Source organism: Setaria italica, chromosome II, assembly GCF_000263155.2.
Source record: "Setaria italica strain Yugu1 chromosome II, Setaria_italica_v2.0, whole genome shotgun sequence".
Classification (NCBI taxonomy): Eukaryota; Viridiplantae; Streptophyta; class Magnoliopsida; order Poales; family Poaceae; genus Setaria; species Setaria italica.
In genome coordinates, this window is record NC_028451.1 from 44,923,936 (window position 1) to 44,941,287 (window position 17,352).

At 50.9% G+C, this 17,352-nt stretch overlaps 3 protein-coding genes across 4 annotated transcripts; 2 read left to right on the forward strand and 1 right to left on the reverse strand.

Annotated features, from left to right (window-relative positions):
• Positions 1-1,408: 1,408 nt before the first annotated feature.
• LOC101759263 (probable LRR receptor-like serine/threonine-protein kinase At1g74360) lies at positions 1,409-5,419 on the reverse strand. Its single transcript, XM_004958149.3, has 2 exons — positions 4,997-5,419; positions 1,409-4,883 (listed from the first exon to the last, which is right to left on the reverse strand). Exons 1-2 carry the CDS (start codon positions 5,040-5,042, stop codon positions 1,624-1,626), a joined length of 3,306 nt encoding a protein of 1,101 aa, XP_004958206.1. The 5' UTR covers positions 5,043-5,419; the 3' UTR covers positions 1,409-1,623.
• A 3,385-nt stretch (positions 5,420-8,804) lies between these two features.
• LOC101759672 (tRNA (guanosine(18)-2'-O)-methyltransferase) lies at positions 8,805-13,256 on the forward strand. 2 transcript variants are annotated; one of them, XM_004958150.2, is made up of 6 exons: positions 8,805-9,481; positions 10,305-10,443; positions 10,949-11,010; positions 11,542-11,680; positions 12,423-12,670; positions 12,767-13,256. In XM_004958150.2, exons 1-5 carry the CDS (start codon positions 8,895-8,897, stop codon positions 12,558-12,560), a joined length of 1,065 nt encoding a protein of 354 aa, XP_004958207.1. In that variant the 5' UTR covers positions 8,805-8,894; the 3' UTR covers positions 12,561-12,670; positions 12,767-13,256. The 2 variants fall into 2 exon arrangements, with proteins under 2 accessions (XP_004958207.1, XP_004958208.1); XM_004958151.4 differs by having other exon boundaries at positions 12,803-13,256.
• Positions 13,257-14,241: 985 nt separating this feature from the next.
• LOC101760357 (EID1-like F-box protein 2) lies at positions 14,242-17,350 on the forward strand. The gene is made up of 3 exons (XM_004958152.3): positions 14,242-14,434; positions 15,105-15,928; positions 17,016-17,350. The coding sequence occupies exon 2, from the start codon at positions 15,162-15,164 to the stop codon at positions 15,906-15,908; it is 747 nt and encodes a 248-aa protein (XP_004958209.1). The 5' UTR covers positions 14,242-14,434; positions 15,105-15,161; the 3' UTR covers positions 15,909-15,928; positions 17,016-17,350.
• Positions 17,351-17,352: the final 2 nt, after the last annotated feature.

Genomic DNA, 17,352 nt, shown 5'->3' on the forward strand with positions numbered 1-17,352 from the left:
CATCGGGAGCCCGAGCCATGGACGAAGGAGCGGTGGCCGGTGGGGGACGGACGGCTCGGCCGGCTTCCTCGGTGATGTCTAGCTAGTTACCGTGGGGGGGACGGGTCTGAAAGCGATTGGAAGGGGAACGAACGAAGCAAAGCGTGCAAAGCGTCTGGTTCACCATGCACGCACGCGTTCTCCGTCAGTCTGGACTCTGCAGTGTGGTGCTTTTTGGCAAAATAAGCAATTCGGTTCCTAAACTTTACAACAAGGGTCGACTTCGTCCCTCAACTTTCACATTGATCAATTTAGTTCCTCAATTTTCGTTTTTAGATCAAATTCGTTCTTATATTGATATGTGGCTCCATATATTATCTAATACGAAAAAGTCCTTTTTACTTTTGGCTCTTTTCTCTTGTCATTTTCACCTCTAGAATTATAATAACGTATGATCCAAAATAAATGCGAGGATACATATGTTTATCGAGGGAGTATGGTATAGCGTATGTAAGCATATGTTGATTTTAGAGCATACGTGCACACATTAAGTTGTATATATACCAAACAAATATAAGTAAATATTTGTTTGGTACATATATTTTGTCTATCAAATTTGTATGAGCATGTGAAGGACTTCAAAGAATACGAGTAGATACACTTTTTACAAACTATATTTTGTGTTAGTTTAAAAAACATATTGTTGTGTGCATGTATTAAGAGAGTATAAGCACATACATGTTTGACCTACATGAGCCAAGGGTAAAAGGGGCTTTTTCATTAGTCTATGCAAACATAGAATACTACATCAGCACAAGGATGAATTTGACCTAAAAATAAAAGTTAAGGAACTATATTATCTAATCTAAAAATTGAGAGATGAACTTGACCCTTGTGCAAAGTTCAGGATCAAAATTGTTTATTTTGCCGTGCTTTTTCCACCGGATCGTTGCGATTGCGAAGGCTGCCACTCGTCGTTGCCGGCGAGGCGATCATGATTCATGAACGCTTTTTTATCTTCTCCTGTTCAGCTTTGGTTTCCCGTGCCCACGGAGGAGCATATGCTTTTGCTTTACTAACGGTTTTGTGCAAATACCAACGACTTCGAGGTTATCCTATTGTTTCTCGGCACATCACGTGCGTGACAAAAAAAACTAGTTGACCGCTCGTGGATGTCAAATACTCAAATCTTTAACCGTGTATCCGTATCGCTTCGATTGCACGGCACGACATCGATATGCGAGTGACGAGGTTCACTGGTGTTTAGGTTCAGAATCAGATTCAGAAGCGTCATGGTCGGAGGAAGCGATGAATCGAATGCTAATGCTCCCTTCCCGAGATGGATAGAGATACGAGGAAAGGGGCGTTGCCAATCCCCGTCGCCACACGCCTGGGATACGAGGTGTAAGAGTAACATAACATCAGAGGATAGGAAGAGGATGCTTTGCATTGCAATCAACAGGTTCTTGTTGCTGTCTGCGTGAGAATGTACAACGATCGCGTCTTCTTCTTTTCCTAAACAACCAAAATTGCCTCTCGTGTCCTACCTCTGTTATTCACATCATGAACCAACGGAAAACTAACTAAAGCATAAAAAACATCTATGAACGAACAAGTGCAGGGAAAGAAGAATGATCAAAGTTGTCAGGTGAATTCGAGCCGCACGCCGGCGGCCTTGGCGACGTCGACCAGCGCGGCGAGCACTTCCAGCATGTCGGGCCGCTCCGGCGGCGCGTCGGCCGTGCACCGCATGCCGAGCGTCAGGAGCTCCCACGACACGGTGCCGCCGGCCGCCGCCGCCTCCTTCCTCGACCGCCACCCTTCCTTGTCCATCCGCCGTGCCCACTCCACCAGGCACTCCTCCTCGCCGCCGTCCACGGCGCGCCGCCCCGTGGCGAGCTCCATCAGGAGCACGCCGTAGCTGTACACGTCGCCCTTCGTCGTGGCGCGCCACGTCTGCCCGTACTCGGGGGCCACGTACCCGACCGTCCCGGCCACCACCGTGCTCACGTGCGTGTCGCCGGGGCGCACCACCCGAGCCAGCCCGAAGTCCGTCACCTTGGCCCGCCCGTCACGGTCCAGGAGCACGTTGCTGGCCTTCACGTCGCGGTGCACCACCGCGGGGCGGCACTCGTGGTGCAGGAACACGAGCGCCCGAGCCACGCCGATCGCCGTGTCCAGCCGCCGCGCCCACCCGAACGCCGCCGTGTCGGGGATCAGCGCCTCCAGGTTGCCGCCATCGAGGTACTCGTAGACGAGGATCTTGGCCGAGCCCGACAGGCACCACCCGTAGAGCGTGACGAGGTTGGGGTGCGGCCACGCCGACCCCATCCGGTCAGCGAGCACCTCCATCTCGGCGCGGAACTCGCGCTCGCAGTCGCCGTCGCGCGGCCTCGCGAGCCTCTTCACCGCCACGGTGCGGCCGTCGGGGAGCACGCCGCGGTAGACCACGCCGTACCCGCCCCGCCCGATCACCAGGTCGTCGGAGAAGTTGCTCGTGGCCGACACGATGTCGCGGTAGGTGAACGCCGTCTTGCAGAGCTGGAACACCTTCACTCCCTCTGCGGAGGAGCACCCGGTGGACGACGACGACGATGACCCGGACGGCGGCGACGAAGTTGACAGCTGCAAGGAGCACTTGCCGGAGCCGCACTTGGGGTTCTCGCACGAGAATGACTCCGGGTCCGGCTCCTGGTCGACGGGGAACCGTGCGCGGAGATTTGCCATGAAAAACACCAAGGCGCCGGCGACGAAGGCGACGAGGAGTGAGAACAGGAACCACACCGCAATGGTTTTTGGAGACATGCCGCGTCCTCGAACGGCGGGAGCATCCGCAGCTTCCGGTGGTGGTTGCTTGCCGGCGCCACGCGGGAATGAGATGAGTGGGTCGCCGAGGAAGGACTGCTCGTCGAAGGTGCCGAACTGGCCGGTGGTCGGGACGTTACCGTAAAGAAGTGGGTTGTAGGACACGTTGAACCTGTTCAGCTCCGTGAGCTGGCTCAGGCTCCCCGGCAGCTCGCCGGAGAAGTTGTTGTAGGACAGGTCCATCATCTCGAGGCACCGAATGCGGCCGATCTCCGACGGGATCGCGCCTGAGATGATGTTCCGCGAGACGTTCAGCACGACGAGAGGAAGCCGGCTGATCTCTGTCGGCAGCCGCCCGGTGAGCCGGTTGTTGTCGAGGTGGAGCAGGCTGAGGTTCCGCATCGCCCCGATCTCTGGCGGTATCTCTCCGGACAGCCGGTTACCGGACAGCTGCACGTATCCGGAGATCGTGTTGGACCTCACCGGCGACGAAGAGTTGGTGCAGATGGGGACGATGCCGTAGCCCTTGAGGATCCGGTCCCATATGCTGCGGCAGTTCTCCCGCGTCATGATCGAGTACACGAAGCTGAACGGGGGATAGCTCGCCGGGATCCAGCGCTTCATGGCCTGGCACTCGCCGGAGCCGGCGAGCACGGCTGTATCTTTCCTGTTCTTGGCGAACGTAGGGCCGGGGTTGGTCCCTATCGCTGCCATCTCCGGCGGGATCTTCCCGGTCAACTCGTTGTCGGCCAGGTTCAGCCAGAGCAAGCTGGTGCATTTGCCAATTTCCGGCGGAATCTGTCCAGAGAGCCGGTTCCCCGCGAGCATCAGCCACAAAAGCGACGTCAGGTTCCCCACGGTTTCCGGTATCCCGCTGGATAGCTGATTGTAAGACAGGTCCAGTGCCTGGAGCTCGGCGAGCCGGCCGTACGCCGGCGGTATGCTTCCGGAGAATTGGTTGTAGGCGAGCATCAGGTACTTGAGGCTCTTCATGTCGGCCAACTCTGGAGGGAGCTCGCCGGAGAACTCGTTGAAGCTGAGGTCGAGCCTGGCTAGCAGCGGTAGCCGGAGCACGCCGGAGGTGACGATGCCGCCGGTGTAGTTGTTGTGGTGTAGCACAAGGTACCTCAAGCTCGCAAACCTGCCAAAGGTGTCTTGCACGTTCCCTCCAAACATGTTTTTGCTTATGTCCAAGAACTGAAGCTTAGTGCAGTTGGTCAGCTCCGGCGGTATCCGACGGTCGAAGCTGTTCTTCCCGAGAATTATTGTCTCGATCACGGTGAGGTTCCCCAATCCGGCCGGTATGACGCCGTTGAAGCCATTCCCCCACAGCGACAAGTACGTCAGGTTCCCACACTTGGCTATGGAGTCCGGGAAGCTTCCAGTCAGCTTGTTCGCTGACAGGTCCAAAGATTCGAGCTTGCAGCCGACCGGGAACGTGGCCGGCGGGACGCTCCCGGTCAGATTATTCTCGGCGGCGTTGAACTGCCTGAACCTCGTGATGCCCGGCCACAGCTCGCCGGTGAAGTTGTTGGAGCTGAGGTCGACGTACTCGAGCCTGGCGCAGCCGTCGAACATGCCGGTGATATTGCCGGTGAGCCGATTGGTGGAGACGTTGAAGACGGCCAGGTCGGCGCAGATCGCCGTGAAGTTCGCCGCGATGCCGCCCACGAGGCGGTTCCCCGACACGTCGAGCGTCTGCAGCATTGTCAGGCCGGAGATGTCCAGCGAGCCGTAGATGAGGTTGTGGGAGATGTTGAGGTGCACGAGGCCGCGGCATTGGCCGATGTCGCCAGCGCCGCTGATGGTGTTGTCGGAGAGGTCGAGGCTGGCGAGCGCGGGCAGCCGCGAGAAGTTGCCGAACGCCGGGCCGGAGATGCTCGCGCGGGACAGGTCAAGCGACGCGACGCGGCCGGCGGCGTCGCAGCCCACGCCTTGCCACCCGCACGGCGACGCATCCGATTCTGACCACGTGTCGTAGGCGCCGCGGTTCACCCTGTTGTTCTCCTGCAGGAAGCGCTTGAGCTCAACGAGCACCTCCCTGTCGTCGCCGGCGCTACCGGCTCCGCCCTGCGCTCCGGCTATCACCACCACCTCACCTTCAAGACGACACACGATAGCCACGGTTACTCGCGCAATTCAGTTCCCACGCCAAGAACAGAGCAATTCAAGAGACGGAACAGAGCAAGAACAGGGGTCAGGGAATCCTAACCTGCGACGAGGAGTAAGCCGAGGAATCCGAGGAGCAGGGGAGACATGGCCTTGCTTCCCGAATCATGGAAGAAACCCCCGCGAATCGGAAGCACCGGCGACGGGGACGACGGGCCGAGCGGCGCGCAGCCTCCGCATGCGCCCGCTGCTGCTTCTCTCTTCGTCTTGCTCTACTGGCTACTCCTTGCCCTGCAGCTAGCCTTCCGCTTCTCTTTCCCTTTCCACTTTGTTCACGGACAGATGAAGTAAGCAGCAAATAAGAAACGAAATCTTCGACTCTGATCACAAGTTATCTAGTGGCTCAAGGCCCGCATGTGGGAGACGGCGAGCACGCCAGCTACTGCCCTGTCGCTGTTGCTCCCGGTCCCGGCCTTTGAATCCCTTCCCTGCGTTTACTGGGAACCACAGCGCTGCGTCTCGTCAGAAGAGATGGAATTGTGGATTGGGTTAGGGGTTTCCAACTTTTTTAATTGCTAATGCTGACCGCACAGGGGGCACACCGCACACGAGAGAGGCTTGCTCGGGGTTGTGGTCTTTGAATTTGCCTCGTGGCTTTGTTTCCGAATGAGGCCTTGACTTGTCACCATCATGTGTGGTTAATCACGCTTTGTAAAATCCCAAGTTGGAATATTCAACCGCAAGGAAAAGAACCAGTGGTGTTTCTAATCACCGCGGTCGCGAAAACACCTCGACAGTGACGCTAGCTGAAGGGGAGTTACATGTCGTCTTACCATAACAAAGGTTCCGACTTCGAAATTGTACGTGTGATTTCCGTCCAGAAAAAAAATGTGATGGGTATTTTCCTTGCTTTTCAGGTAAGTGAAGGCAGCCGCCGCCCATGTTGACGACGCCGTACTCCAAGGCGACTGGATGGTGACTGCTTTGCCGCGGCTGTCTCGCGTCCAAACTACTCCGAACCGGGCCGGGGGGGAAGAAGGGGGGCAGGCGCGCACGCCTCCGCCGCGGCATGCGCGTGTGCGCGGTAGCCTGGTAGGCGTGCGCCCGCCCGCACTCGATCGGAGGGCACCATACCAATCCACCAGATTCCAACCCAACCCCGCGGTGAAGCTTCTAGACGCGATGATGCCGACGCCCAACAGGATACCGGAAAGGCCAGTGGGGCACGCCGACAAGACGGGGTGGCGTCAGGCCACCGGCCACCGGAGGAATGTTCCCGCCCGCGCGCCGCGCCCGGTCGACGACGGGTTGGATCCGTCATCCCGTGCGGGATGAGCGCGTGGTCTCATAAACAATGCTTTGACCGCGGGAGGTCGGAGATCCGAGAGCTCTTTCTCACGGGGACGCGCTCGCTGTCCTGTGGACGTGTGCCCTGTTAATTTGGATTGAGCTCGTAGCCGGAGAAAGGAGAGGTAAAAAAAAGAGAGCAAGTAGTATAGCACAACGTCGAGCTTGGAGACCCATGAGTGGAGAAGTGAAATCCTGGACATGCATCATGGCAAGATGATGGCGATCAGTATGAACGGGGGGCAGGGTCCACTTTGAAGATGCCTCTGCCTACACGGGAGTCATGAGTGCGTGCGCGCGCCCCCCTTTTGGTGGGCTCTGCTCGCACTCGCACCATGCGTTCCTGCATTTTGCGAGTCCTCATCAGCCGCGCCATGTACGAGTACGATTCGGGGTCAAAGCTTCGCGCACGACCTTAGCTTTTGGAGAGTTGACGGCTGGGGCTTGGCGAATCTTCCCACCCGCAGCTCATGATAAAAGGCTTGAACAGGACCAGAGCGATGCGGTAGTGCTGGTTTCCTATCGCCAGAGGTCTTGACCTAGCTAGCTCATGTTTCCGTGAATTTTTTTATCTTAGCGGTCTAGAATTATTCTATTTCAACGTGCCATTAGCATGCAAAAATTGTTTTGTAGCGATAGACTAGTTCAGTAGCGTGATGGTGGTAAGAAATCAGAGATCTTTTCTCAGCTGGTGTTACGTGAGACAAGCATATCTGATCTAGATCTTTGCCTTACGCGCCAAGTAATTTAACGAGCAGCAGAATTTTTTTGTCCATCTGGTGCCATGGGTCAGAGCCGCAGATATTTTTTCCGAGGGATCGTAGCTCAAAAGCGGAAGCAACTGAATTATATATGCTCTGATTCGTTCACAAGAAATGGGGACAACTCCCGGCGCCCGTTGATTCTTTTCTTTTCGCCGACATGGTGCTTCTTGAATGACACCTGCAAAAAAATATTTTTTCTCGCCCGAAATTAAATTCGAGATATCGTTTGCTAAATTTTCTTTGAACGATCGCCCTCCGCGATCTCTAGTTTGACTATCAGTTGTTGGGGTTGAACTCACTACTGCTTGCTTCGGTCGAGTTGTCACGCGCGTACGTGCGTACGGCCCGGCGTGTCACTCTCGTCAGTACCCACCAGCCCACGAAACTCGTTTTGAAACTTCCATTCGCTCGGAAATGTCAGGCACGGGCTCATATTGTTTCTTGTGTTGGAGTCATTCGAACCAAAGAAACAATCAGTAAGAAGCATGTATTAAAATGCGAGTTCTATTTTACTTGCTGTTCGTTGGGATTGAATTTAGTACTTCAAGCTCCAAATTCTGTGAGCTCGCGCGTGCGCCGTGTCACCTTCAGAAGCACCTTTATCACCCGCGCGCAGAAAACTCGTTTGGAAAAACGAATTGAAAGCCAAGGAAATCTCTTGGAAAACTCAGGCGGGATCTTATCATGATTATGGTGTGTGCAGGCACATCACGATCACATTAGCGCGCAGGGTGTATTTGTGCGGCAATTTCGTTCCCGGGCCCGTGTCAATTCAGTTCAACTTCAACCCCGTGCTCTGACTTGCTAGCTAGCCTGCCACCGCGCCGCACCTGGACGCCTCTCCTTTTCCGCTGTCAGGGTTGGTGAGCGTACGGGCAGCTAAACTACGATTTCCAGTCTACGCTACCAGAGTGTGATGCTCTCGGCGGCTTGATCGGAACCCGACGGAATTCGGTGGCGATTCAGTTACAGCGCCGCCGGACAGCTCGGAGCTCGGTATCGCCACATGCAGCCGTGCCCTTCTCGTTTGGCGCTTGCGCCTGGCAAAATGCGCTAATTAGATGCAGCATCTTGGATAAACTAAGCGAGCACTGTATACGTAACCATCGGTATCATCAGGCAGCGGTCTCTTGATCGGTCGTATGATTGGCGTGATCATGCGGCTCCGCTTTCAGATCCGGGGAAATCGAGGCGGGAATGATTGTTGGATCGGATCGACCGCCGCCGCCGCCGGCCGGGTGGTTGGCCGGCCGCGGGTGCGTCCGGCGACCGCACATGCGTGTGTGGCGAACACGTGCTGGATTAGATAGCAGCAGTTGCCGGTCGCGATCTGTGTCGCCGCGAACCGGCTCCCCTGTTCGGCTGTTCCCTTCCCCGGTTTGCCCCCGCCGTCGTCTCAATCAGCGGCACATGCGTGCGCGGTCTTGGTTGGCATCGGCATCGCCGCCGCCATCGGGCCGGGGGGGCGCTCGTGTGGCGAGGCAGCGAAAGGCGCCATGGCCGCCGTGGTGCCAGCCCAGTCGACCGCTGGCATGGCATTGCGCGATTGAGGCGCGGCGCGGCAGCGGTCAAGGTGGACAAGAGCGCGATGCTTAGGGAGTGTGCGCGTAACATGGGCCTGCTTTGGTTGGTGGCGGCCTGCCTGACGATAGATGGTGGGCCGGAGTCTCTGTTGCGTCGAAAGCAAGGAACTGATTTTCAGCGGGATGTGGGCCTGGCCGTACCGCAAAACCGAAAAGAGGCCCAGGACTCGCAGACTCGCAGTATCGCAGCTGACCCCCGCTTGCACAAACTCTGCTCTCGCTTCGGCTCCGACAAGCTCAGCGCCTTCCCACGAATCTGAAACCCCAAAGCCCCAGCCCAAAACCTTCAGACGAGCGCAGCGCAGCAATGGCGACCAGGACGCTATCCGTCTCCTCGCTCGCGTCCACCGCCTTCGCCTCCTTCCCGCGGCCCCGCAGAGCCCCAACGGCTCCTCCCCTCCCCCGCCTCCTCGGCCCTCGCGCCCGCGCCTCCCCTCTCTCCACCTCCTCCTCCTCCGCCGCCGCCGATGACGAGGACGGCGTCGACACCGTCGAGCAGCTCCTCCACCCTCGCCCCCCGTCCGCCTCCGCCCCCGGCGCCCCGCGTGGCCGGACCGACCGCCTCATGAAGCTGCAGCGCCGGGCCGACGACGACGCGGTTCCCGGGCCGGCGGGGCCCGGGGGGCGGAGGAGGTGGTTCCCTTACCTGGACGCGTTCCGCCCCGCGGTGGGGGGCGCCGAGCTGTCCAGCCGGGAGGTGGTGGAGGTGCTGGAGCCATACATCCTCGAGCCGCGGAGGGACCGGATCCGGCACGCCGTCGACAACCGGAGCTACGCTGTTTGTCTCGTGGTGGAGGGCCTCTCCGACTTCGGCAACGTCTCGGCCGCGTTCCGCTCAGCCGACGCGCTCGGCGTGCAGTCCGTGCACGTCATCTCCTGCGACAGCAGCAAAAGGTGCAGAGGTGAAGAGTGAAAACGAAATGCTACATATCACTTCGGTAACATTGTCGTTCGTGAGTGGGGAGACTTTAGGGGTTACTCGTGTACAGTTATTACTTAACAGTTACCACTAGCTGTTAGAGTTACTTGATCAAACCGAAACTGTGAGTGATCTGGGAGAATCAATGCATCTTTAGGACATAGTTTGAATGGGACGAGTTTGGTGCAATCGGCAATCCCATGAAGAGATTATCGGCTGTTGATCCATAGAGTGCATAATGGCACATTTTCCACATAGAGTTTGACCTATTATCAACTAACTTTCCCGTGCTTCCAAACGAGTAGTTTGCATAATACAGTAATACACTAATACTTGATGATATTTGCCTACTCTATTTTGTGGTGCCAGGTAGTTGATAGGTATGTTTGGGCTTGTGCATTTTGGTTTACACTATTAAATGAGCTTGGACTGCATGATGGTTGGAAAAATGATTGGAAGGCAATGCAATATACATGGAAGGATATGCATACTTAAAGTTGCCAGATTGGATATTGTATCGGCACTTTCACAAATTAGTTTTTAACATGGGTGAGTCACGAATGTGAGAAAAATGGCCCAATGATAGAGATCTTTTGGGGACTATTATTTAGTGTTTTACTTTTACATGGATTTTGTTGCTTTATTTATAATTTTTTAGCATATATATCAAGAAGTCGTTAAATTAGACATTGTATGGGTGAAAATTCATAAATTTCACCTCACATTTTGAAAATGGTATGTGTTGCTCGAGGAAATTGTTGTTCCCCATCCAAATCAAATGCGTCTTTACTTTTGCAGGTATAGAGACAACAGGCATGTCAGCATGGGTGCTGAAAAATGGCTTGACATAGAGATATGGAACTCTCCTGCAGAATGTTTCAGTGCATTAAAAAAGCGTGGTTATCGCATTGCAACCACTTGTTTGGGAACTGATTCGGTATTTTTTTTTCACTCTTCTACTTAATGACTTGGTATTTTCACTCTTCTGCATCTTATCTATTGGTTTCCTTGGAAGATGAGTACTTGTTGCGGTTAGGAAATCTATGATCCACAATTCTACATGAAGTCCATACGCTGTGTATCATTCAATTCACAATCATCTGTTGCTTTCAGTGGAAAGCTGCAATTATTTTGAACAAACAGGGACAATAACATGTTCAGTGATTTATAGAGACAGCATGCATTTATTAAGAAAAAGAAAATTTGCGGTCAAGCACTGTACTGTTGGTATGTTTGAATTTGATCATTATGATCTATTTGAGGATACCCAGAATATAAATTTATGTGGATCACAAATGGATTTTGTAGTGAAATTGATTATATATATGTTTCAGTTGTTCACCATTCATCAAGATTTAACTTTTCTTACTGAAAGATGATTTGTTATCCACTGATATTAGTAATATGGTTGAAGGAATAATTATGTTTAGAATTTTTCTTAGGTTTGTGTGTATGACATGGATTGGTCTCAACCAACGGCTATTGTTGTGGGCAATGAGCTAAGGTAGGGGTTGTTCCTGCTATCCAGACATGTATCTTTTATTGAAGTTACGCTGCATTTAGAAATACTTGATGAAGTAAATGGTTATTAGGTCGCGCTTTCTGTTCTATTTTTCTATCCTTTTCTTTCTCAAGGCATTTTCTGGTATAAAAAAAGATCCGCGGATCTGCTTACTAGCTTTGCGATGTGGTATTTCAGTCTCTCTCTTCTTGCAAAAGGAGTAGCATACGTTCCTCCGTGAATAGATAGCTGTAGTGCGATGAATGAGATACTGCATATCTTGTACATGTTCTGTATTATGCCCTTGAAGTTTCAGGCCAGAAAACCAGGAAATTTATATTTGCTAGTGTTACCAAGTACCTCATTGTGGAGAGGGGTTGATGACCTTCTGCCTCAAAAAGTTCTGCACAAAATAGAAAAAATGTCACACTAGTTTAGGCATTTCTTTTCCATCATGATATTTGTGGATCAGCTGATACATTAATATTTCATCATACAATTATTTTTGGGTATTAACTAATTCTTTGATGCCAGGGGTATAAGTGACGATGCTCTAGAGTTGTCTGACTTGCACTGTAGTGTTCCTATGAAAGGCATGGTGGATTCATTTAATGTATCTGTTGCAGCTGGAATCCTGATGCACCATGCTGTTTGTGATAGATTTTCCCGCCTTGTAAGTTCACTTTCTTTGTTCTAGATGTCATCATACCTTATAGAAGGACATGATAACCCCAACCCATATATTGAAATCCCATCTGTCATCATATGGTAGGTAATGGGACTTCTAGCCTTCAGCCAAGAGAAAACAACTATTCTTGTTATTTTCTCTTTGAATTTTATGGAAACCACAATTTACAAGGATAGTGGTCATAGAGCTAGGGGCTCTTTCACCTTTGCTTAAATTTATGCCAAACAGTCACTTGCCTTCCGGATTAAATTCTAAGCCTCATTAGGTTGTTTAATATGAGCTTGAATCTTGTGGAGAGTAGCCTTAAGAGTTTGTCAGAGCCAGATATGGATAGGTCTTATCTCATAAACTATGTCATACTTGCTTGTACGTGTAAAATACTAAAATCAATAATCTGCATATCTTAAGCTATCATACTAGAATCACTACGAATCAAAATTACCAAATTTAGTATGTATATGTGGCAATTTGCCAATCTGACCTTTTTAATAGATGGTTTAAATGGTCAGTGATCTGAATGGATCTCCCACCCCCAATAAATAAATAAATAAACCATATGGGTTGCCTCTCTTGAGCTATCATACTAGAATTTGTCTCTCTTTTTATTTACTCTGCAATCCATATATGTTGTCCGTTAAATTTACCTCCAAGTGAGGAAATTGCTGATTAAGTTATGTTTGTAAGCTAACTGTGAAGTGTCACCATCTTATGTTTGGTGTTTTTTCAGGGTCATCACGGTGATCTGTTACCAGAAGAAAATAGAATATTGCTTGCTGAATTCTATATGCGACATAGGGAAAGCACAGCTACCATAGTTCATGAATATGCTAAAAGGAAGGCGGAAAATTTTATGGCCAGACTTTGAGAACATCTTGACGCAGACTTATGGCGTAGCGCAGGTGATCAAGCTGGGTGATTTGTTTGGCAATCAGATGTTGGCTTATCCTGTGCGTTTTTCTAACAACAAACCAGCTGGTGAGTTTTTACCATTTAAGGCAGCTTAGTTTGTTTAATCATTTTTTATACGTTCAATGTTCATTTCTTAAAACTATTTTTGTATGTTGCACACAGTAATCAGAACTACGATTTTCTGAACTTTGTCTGAAGCTATTTTTCTTGGAGAGCACCGTTGGGCTACTTGGTCTTCGAGAGATTCAAGACGACGATTCCCACAGGATTGCGGGCAAGAATATGACCCAAACCCAACCATTGTGCAGACTGTTGACAGTTACGCACACGGTTTTCGAGTGACGTTGATTTTTCTCCCAAAATAGACGTTAACTGTGCTTGTATATGTTAGGATCAAGCTCGATACCTTTCCACTCGGAATCCTTAAGGAATGTTGGAAATGCACCATTTTCAACTGACGGTTAGGACTGGAACCCGGTATAAACTTCTTGAGAGTTGATACTTGATAAGGTAGTAAGACGAAGGTGCAGTGTAAAAGAACTTAACTTTGTTTCCGCGAGGATGGTGCATTCGTAACGCAAAGCAATGCAACTTGCGAGTACTGTGCCATGCCTGCAACTGGTTACGGTGGAATGCGTCTTCAATTTCGCCACCGAACTTCTACAGGAAAGCGATCGATGAGAGGGAGATGGGCCCTTGGGGTTGGGGGTCGAGCGCAAATTGGCAAGCTGACGGTTCAAGTGGTCAAGTGGGCTGTACTCTATTGTTCGCTTGCCTGACTGCCTGGCAGGAGGTGATCGCAGCAGGCGAACAACTTGCCCGTGGGCATGCCAGGAAATTTGGTGCGGGTCGTACGTTGTAATAATTGCTGAAAGACAATGTTCTCTGGAGTTTTATGCAAACACGATCATGTGCAAATCGAACGGCTTATATAACACATGCAAATCGAACGGCTTATATATGAGTGGATGAAAATTACTGACGGTAAAAGACATCGAAACTATGAAAAAAACTTGCGCCAGTGATGTGGATTCAGAACTAAACGACGAGGGTCTTGGGCTCTTGGCCATCGTCCCTGATATTTGCATTCAGGCACAGAGATTTCATGGCCACCATTTTTTTGGGAATATACAATGTGATCATGTAAATTGCGATGGATACATTGTCCAACTGACCTGCGGCCCACGCTCGGGCCGTACGATCCCACCGTCCAACCCGATTAAACCGGACATAATTAACGGCTAATATAAAACTCCGGAAATCCACGCGCCTCACGCCGCCCCTTCCCCGTATCCCGAGGCGGCTCCACCTGGAGTTATTCGCGGCCACGCGCGGTTCCTCCTTTTCTTTGACGCCTCAGTTTTTTTAACCCCGGCCTCCCCAAAATGCCCCTGCCGGCCGCGCCCCGCCGGTGTCGGCCTCATCGCACCAAGTCGGACGCCGACTGGCCCAGGGGCAGTAGCGTCACTCCGCGCCCCGTCCGGTCGCCTCCTCCCGTCCCGTCCCCGCGTCCAGACTCCGCCAGCTGGACCTGCCCCGTCACGGCCCCGGGTGAATGGTCGGTTCTGCCCCTAACCCTGCCCTCCGCGCGGCGCACGCACCCGTTTGGTGGCTATCTGGTGCGGCTCGATCCGACCCGATGATTCCGATCCCCACCCTCCCATCGATCCCGCCCCGTCTCGGTCTCGACCCTCCACGCCGGCGACCGGAGCAGGGACCGCGCGGGAGACGGCGACGGAGACGGCGACGGCGACGGAGACGGCGACGGCGACGGCGACGGCGGCTCCTCGCCCAGCTCCGGCGGCGGCAGGCCCCGCGGCGTCGTGCCAGGTAAGGCTCGGCTCGGCTCGCCGTCGCTCTGTGTCTTCCGCTGAAATGGATGCGCTGCGCGAGTCCATTGCTGCCCCCGTGCTCGCTCGCTTGCTCGGCCGCGAGCCCCCCCGTCTCGCACTCTCGTCGGGCGGATAATGCCGAGATGAGAGGAGCTCGACCTCGGGCAGCGGTCATCCCGTGCCGCTAGCGAAGAATCGCGCCTGGGTACAGCTCGGTTGAGGAGCTTTCGATCCATGCGTGGCCGGAGAACCCCGCGCGCGCGGCGAACGGGCGCGTGCCCCCACCTGCTCTCACTGATTGAGCGTAGCTGTTCGGTTTCTCGGCAAGTAGCTGCGGTCTGGCCTCTAGGTTTCTTATGCGGCATTTGGTTTTCCGTTTGGGATGTATTCGTTCTTGGGGTACGTACTAGGAACAATTTGATGCTATTTGCTCGAGCTTGTCTATGGGGTAATTTTGTCACGTTTGCTACAGGAATTTGTTTCTTAGATTTCTGAACTATAAAACGGCAAATTAATTTGTTGTTCGTTTGTACCTTTAAAAGTTGGTATTGCTGGCTACCAGTCAATTAGAAATGTCGAAACAGTTCAATTTAAACTTTAGTCGATTTGTTTTTATAGTGGTAGTGATCGATTGGTATACATGGAACTGAGACACTTCTGTAAAACAGGATTGAAGGAGGTATGAGAAGGCGCACGTTGTTGTTGGAGTGATTTGATTTCTGGAAATGGTGTTGGTGGTGAAACAACACCGCTGCACACACTCGGCGAGCTGCGTCTGCACCAAGGGCCATCTCAGTGAGGATGCCCTCTTCCTCGTCTTCCGCCACATGAACTGGAACCCAAGGCTGATAGCTATCCTCTCATGCGTGTGCAAGTGGTTTGATGAGGTTGCCAAGCAGGTGCTGTGGAAGGAGTTCTGTCATGCAAGGGCGCCGAAGATGATGCTGGACTTGCATTCAGGTGGCAGCCACATTGTTGATGGAAACTGGAAAGCGCTCGGGAAGCTGCTTATCTACTGCAATGGATGCACAAAAGGGGGGCTTTTTAACAACATTCATGTACCGGGCCATTTCGTGTTCAGGACGCGCTTCTCGAGGACTGCAGGCAAGAGTTTCCTGCCTCTGCCATGTAAGTCAGACGTCCTGTATGTGTCAGATCCATGCGAGCATCTTGATCAGGGTGAAGAAGGCGACTTGGGTTTCTTTCGAGGTATCTTTAAGTCATTCGCCACCTCAAGGGTAAAGAAGATGTTGATTGAGAAGCGGGCTAGGTTTCATCCAAGGGAGTTGTGCCCTTATTGTAAGGCCAAGCTATGGAACATGTTCCAGGAGAATATGATTCCGAGAAGTGCTTCCGCTAGGCTGGGTGCTTATGATGATTCTGTGGAGTATTTTGTATGCCTGAATGGACATGTTATTGGAATTAGCACACTGCTACCGCTCTCAGATTCAGAGGAGGCAGCAGATGAGTAATCATCAAGAACTTGAATCAGGTGATATTATTATATGTTATGCTCTCCCTTTGCTATCTCCATTCAAATTGAATTTATTGGACTATTTAATCTGTAAAGTTCAATTTTATTTATGAAGAAAAGATAGATTTCTTTATGATGTCTATCAAAATATATACACTGAAACATAGTTAGGCATTTTCCATTGCAGATTACTTCTTCAATCATTCTTTCTGTAAACATCAATTTTTCATATGCAGATATGCCTGGATATAGTTTAACTGATTGGTGTTCAATATTCATTAGTGTATGCCAAGGTTTACATGCTTATGCCTCGCCCAATATGTTATATGCTGACATTTTATCCCTGTATCTTAAAAAAAAGCAAAAACTTGTTGGGATATCATGTCAAATTATGTTTATTTAGATTTCATTGTGGGAAATTTTGATATCTATAAAGTTTGAGAACATTATTAATGAAATTATTACCAAGGGTTTGCATGCTGGTTTTAAAATGATGTCAGAATCGTTGAATCAATTTTGAGAATGAATCAATTTCCAAATCTCGAATGCTTGACCGTCTGTGTCTGATGCCCTATTGTTTGCCCCTAGGCTGAAGTTTAAACTTTAAATTACTTTTGACATTTGTATGCTCAATCAAGTCGCAATTAGCTATAATCATGTCCATGCCAGAAATGGTAGCACAGATGTTTTGGGAGGAAGTTAGAGTGCTTGTGCACATCTAAATAGAATAACCACAAATATTTTCACTTTCTAGTACTTGAAGATTAGAAAAACATCAAACTATTGACAATGATGCCGGTTTTAATATGTTGCTGTTAATTTGCCATATCAACCACATGGCAAACATTTCTTAGAGTAAATCTAGAGCCTTTGGTTATTTTCAGAACAGCCATATTGTCCAGCCAGTTTTTGCTCTTATTTTATTCGTAAAAATTATAAGGAAAGCCTGCCTTGTTAATATCCTGTTTGATTTGTGATTTGCTAGTTTCCGTTGCTTTGTGTACTTCAAAAAACATTTGCGAATAAGTATGTCCCATGACGGTTGATAAAAGGTTTTGGTAAAGTGAAATAACATATGATCTGATCTGTGTTTTTTTGTCGACAGGTTTGCAAGATTGAAGCTCAGGGGCTTGTGAAAGCGATTTCGTAAAATCTTGGTTGTGACCAGCAGACAGTTGGATGGCTGGTCCGGTAAACTGTGGCACGACAAGAATCTGTGATGGGCTTTGCATCGAACTGCTGCAGTGTTTCTTCCAGGGGCATTTGCATCAGATGGGGGGAAAAAGAAGAGCTATTTTATAGTGTCTCTCCTTTATTTATGGATACGTCATTAGTCATCACTTGTTCTTGTAACTGCAAAGACAGACGACATCACTTGCCTGTTTTTTCGACATGTTCACATCATGTGTAGTGTGGTATTTGGTTTAGGGTGACTTGTGATG

Excerpts from the sequence above, each read along its gene's own strand:
- LOC101759263 (XM_004958149.3), bottom strand. The coding sequence starts at position 5,042 with ATGTCTCCCCTGCTCCTCGGATTCCTCGGCTTACTCCTCGTCGCAG. Across the intron at positions 4,884-4,996 it reads CGGCTTACTCCTCGTCGCAG|GTGAGGTGGTGGTGATAGCC; the intron begins GTTAGGATTCCC and ends GTCGTCTTGAAG.
- LOC101760357 (XM_004958152.3), top strand. The coding sequence starts at position 15,162 with ATGGTGTTGGTGGTGAAACAACACCGCTGCACACACTCGGCGAGCTGC.
- LOC101759672 (XM_004958150.2), top strand. The coding sequence starts at position 8,895 with ATGGCGACCAGGACGCTATCCGTCTCCTCGCTCGCGTCCACCGCCTTC. Across the intron at positions 11,011-11,541 it reads GTTGTGGGCAATGAGCTAAG|GGGTATAAGTGACGATGCTC; the intron begins GTAGGGGTTGTT and ends CTTTGATGCCAG. Across the intron at positions 11,681-12,422 it reads GTGATAGATTTTCCCGCCTT|GGTCATCACGGTGATCTGTT; the intron begins GTAAGTTCACTT and ends GTGTTTTTTCAG.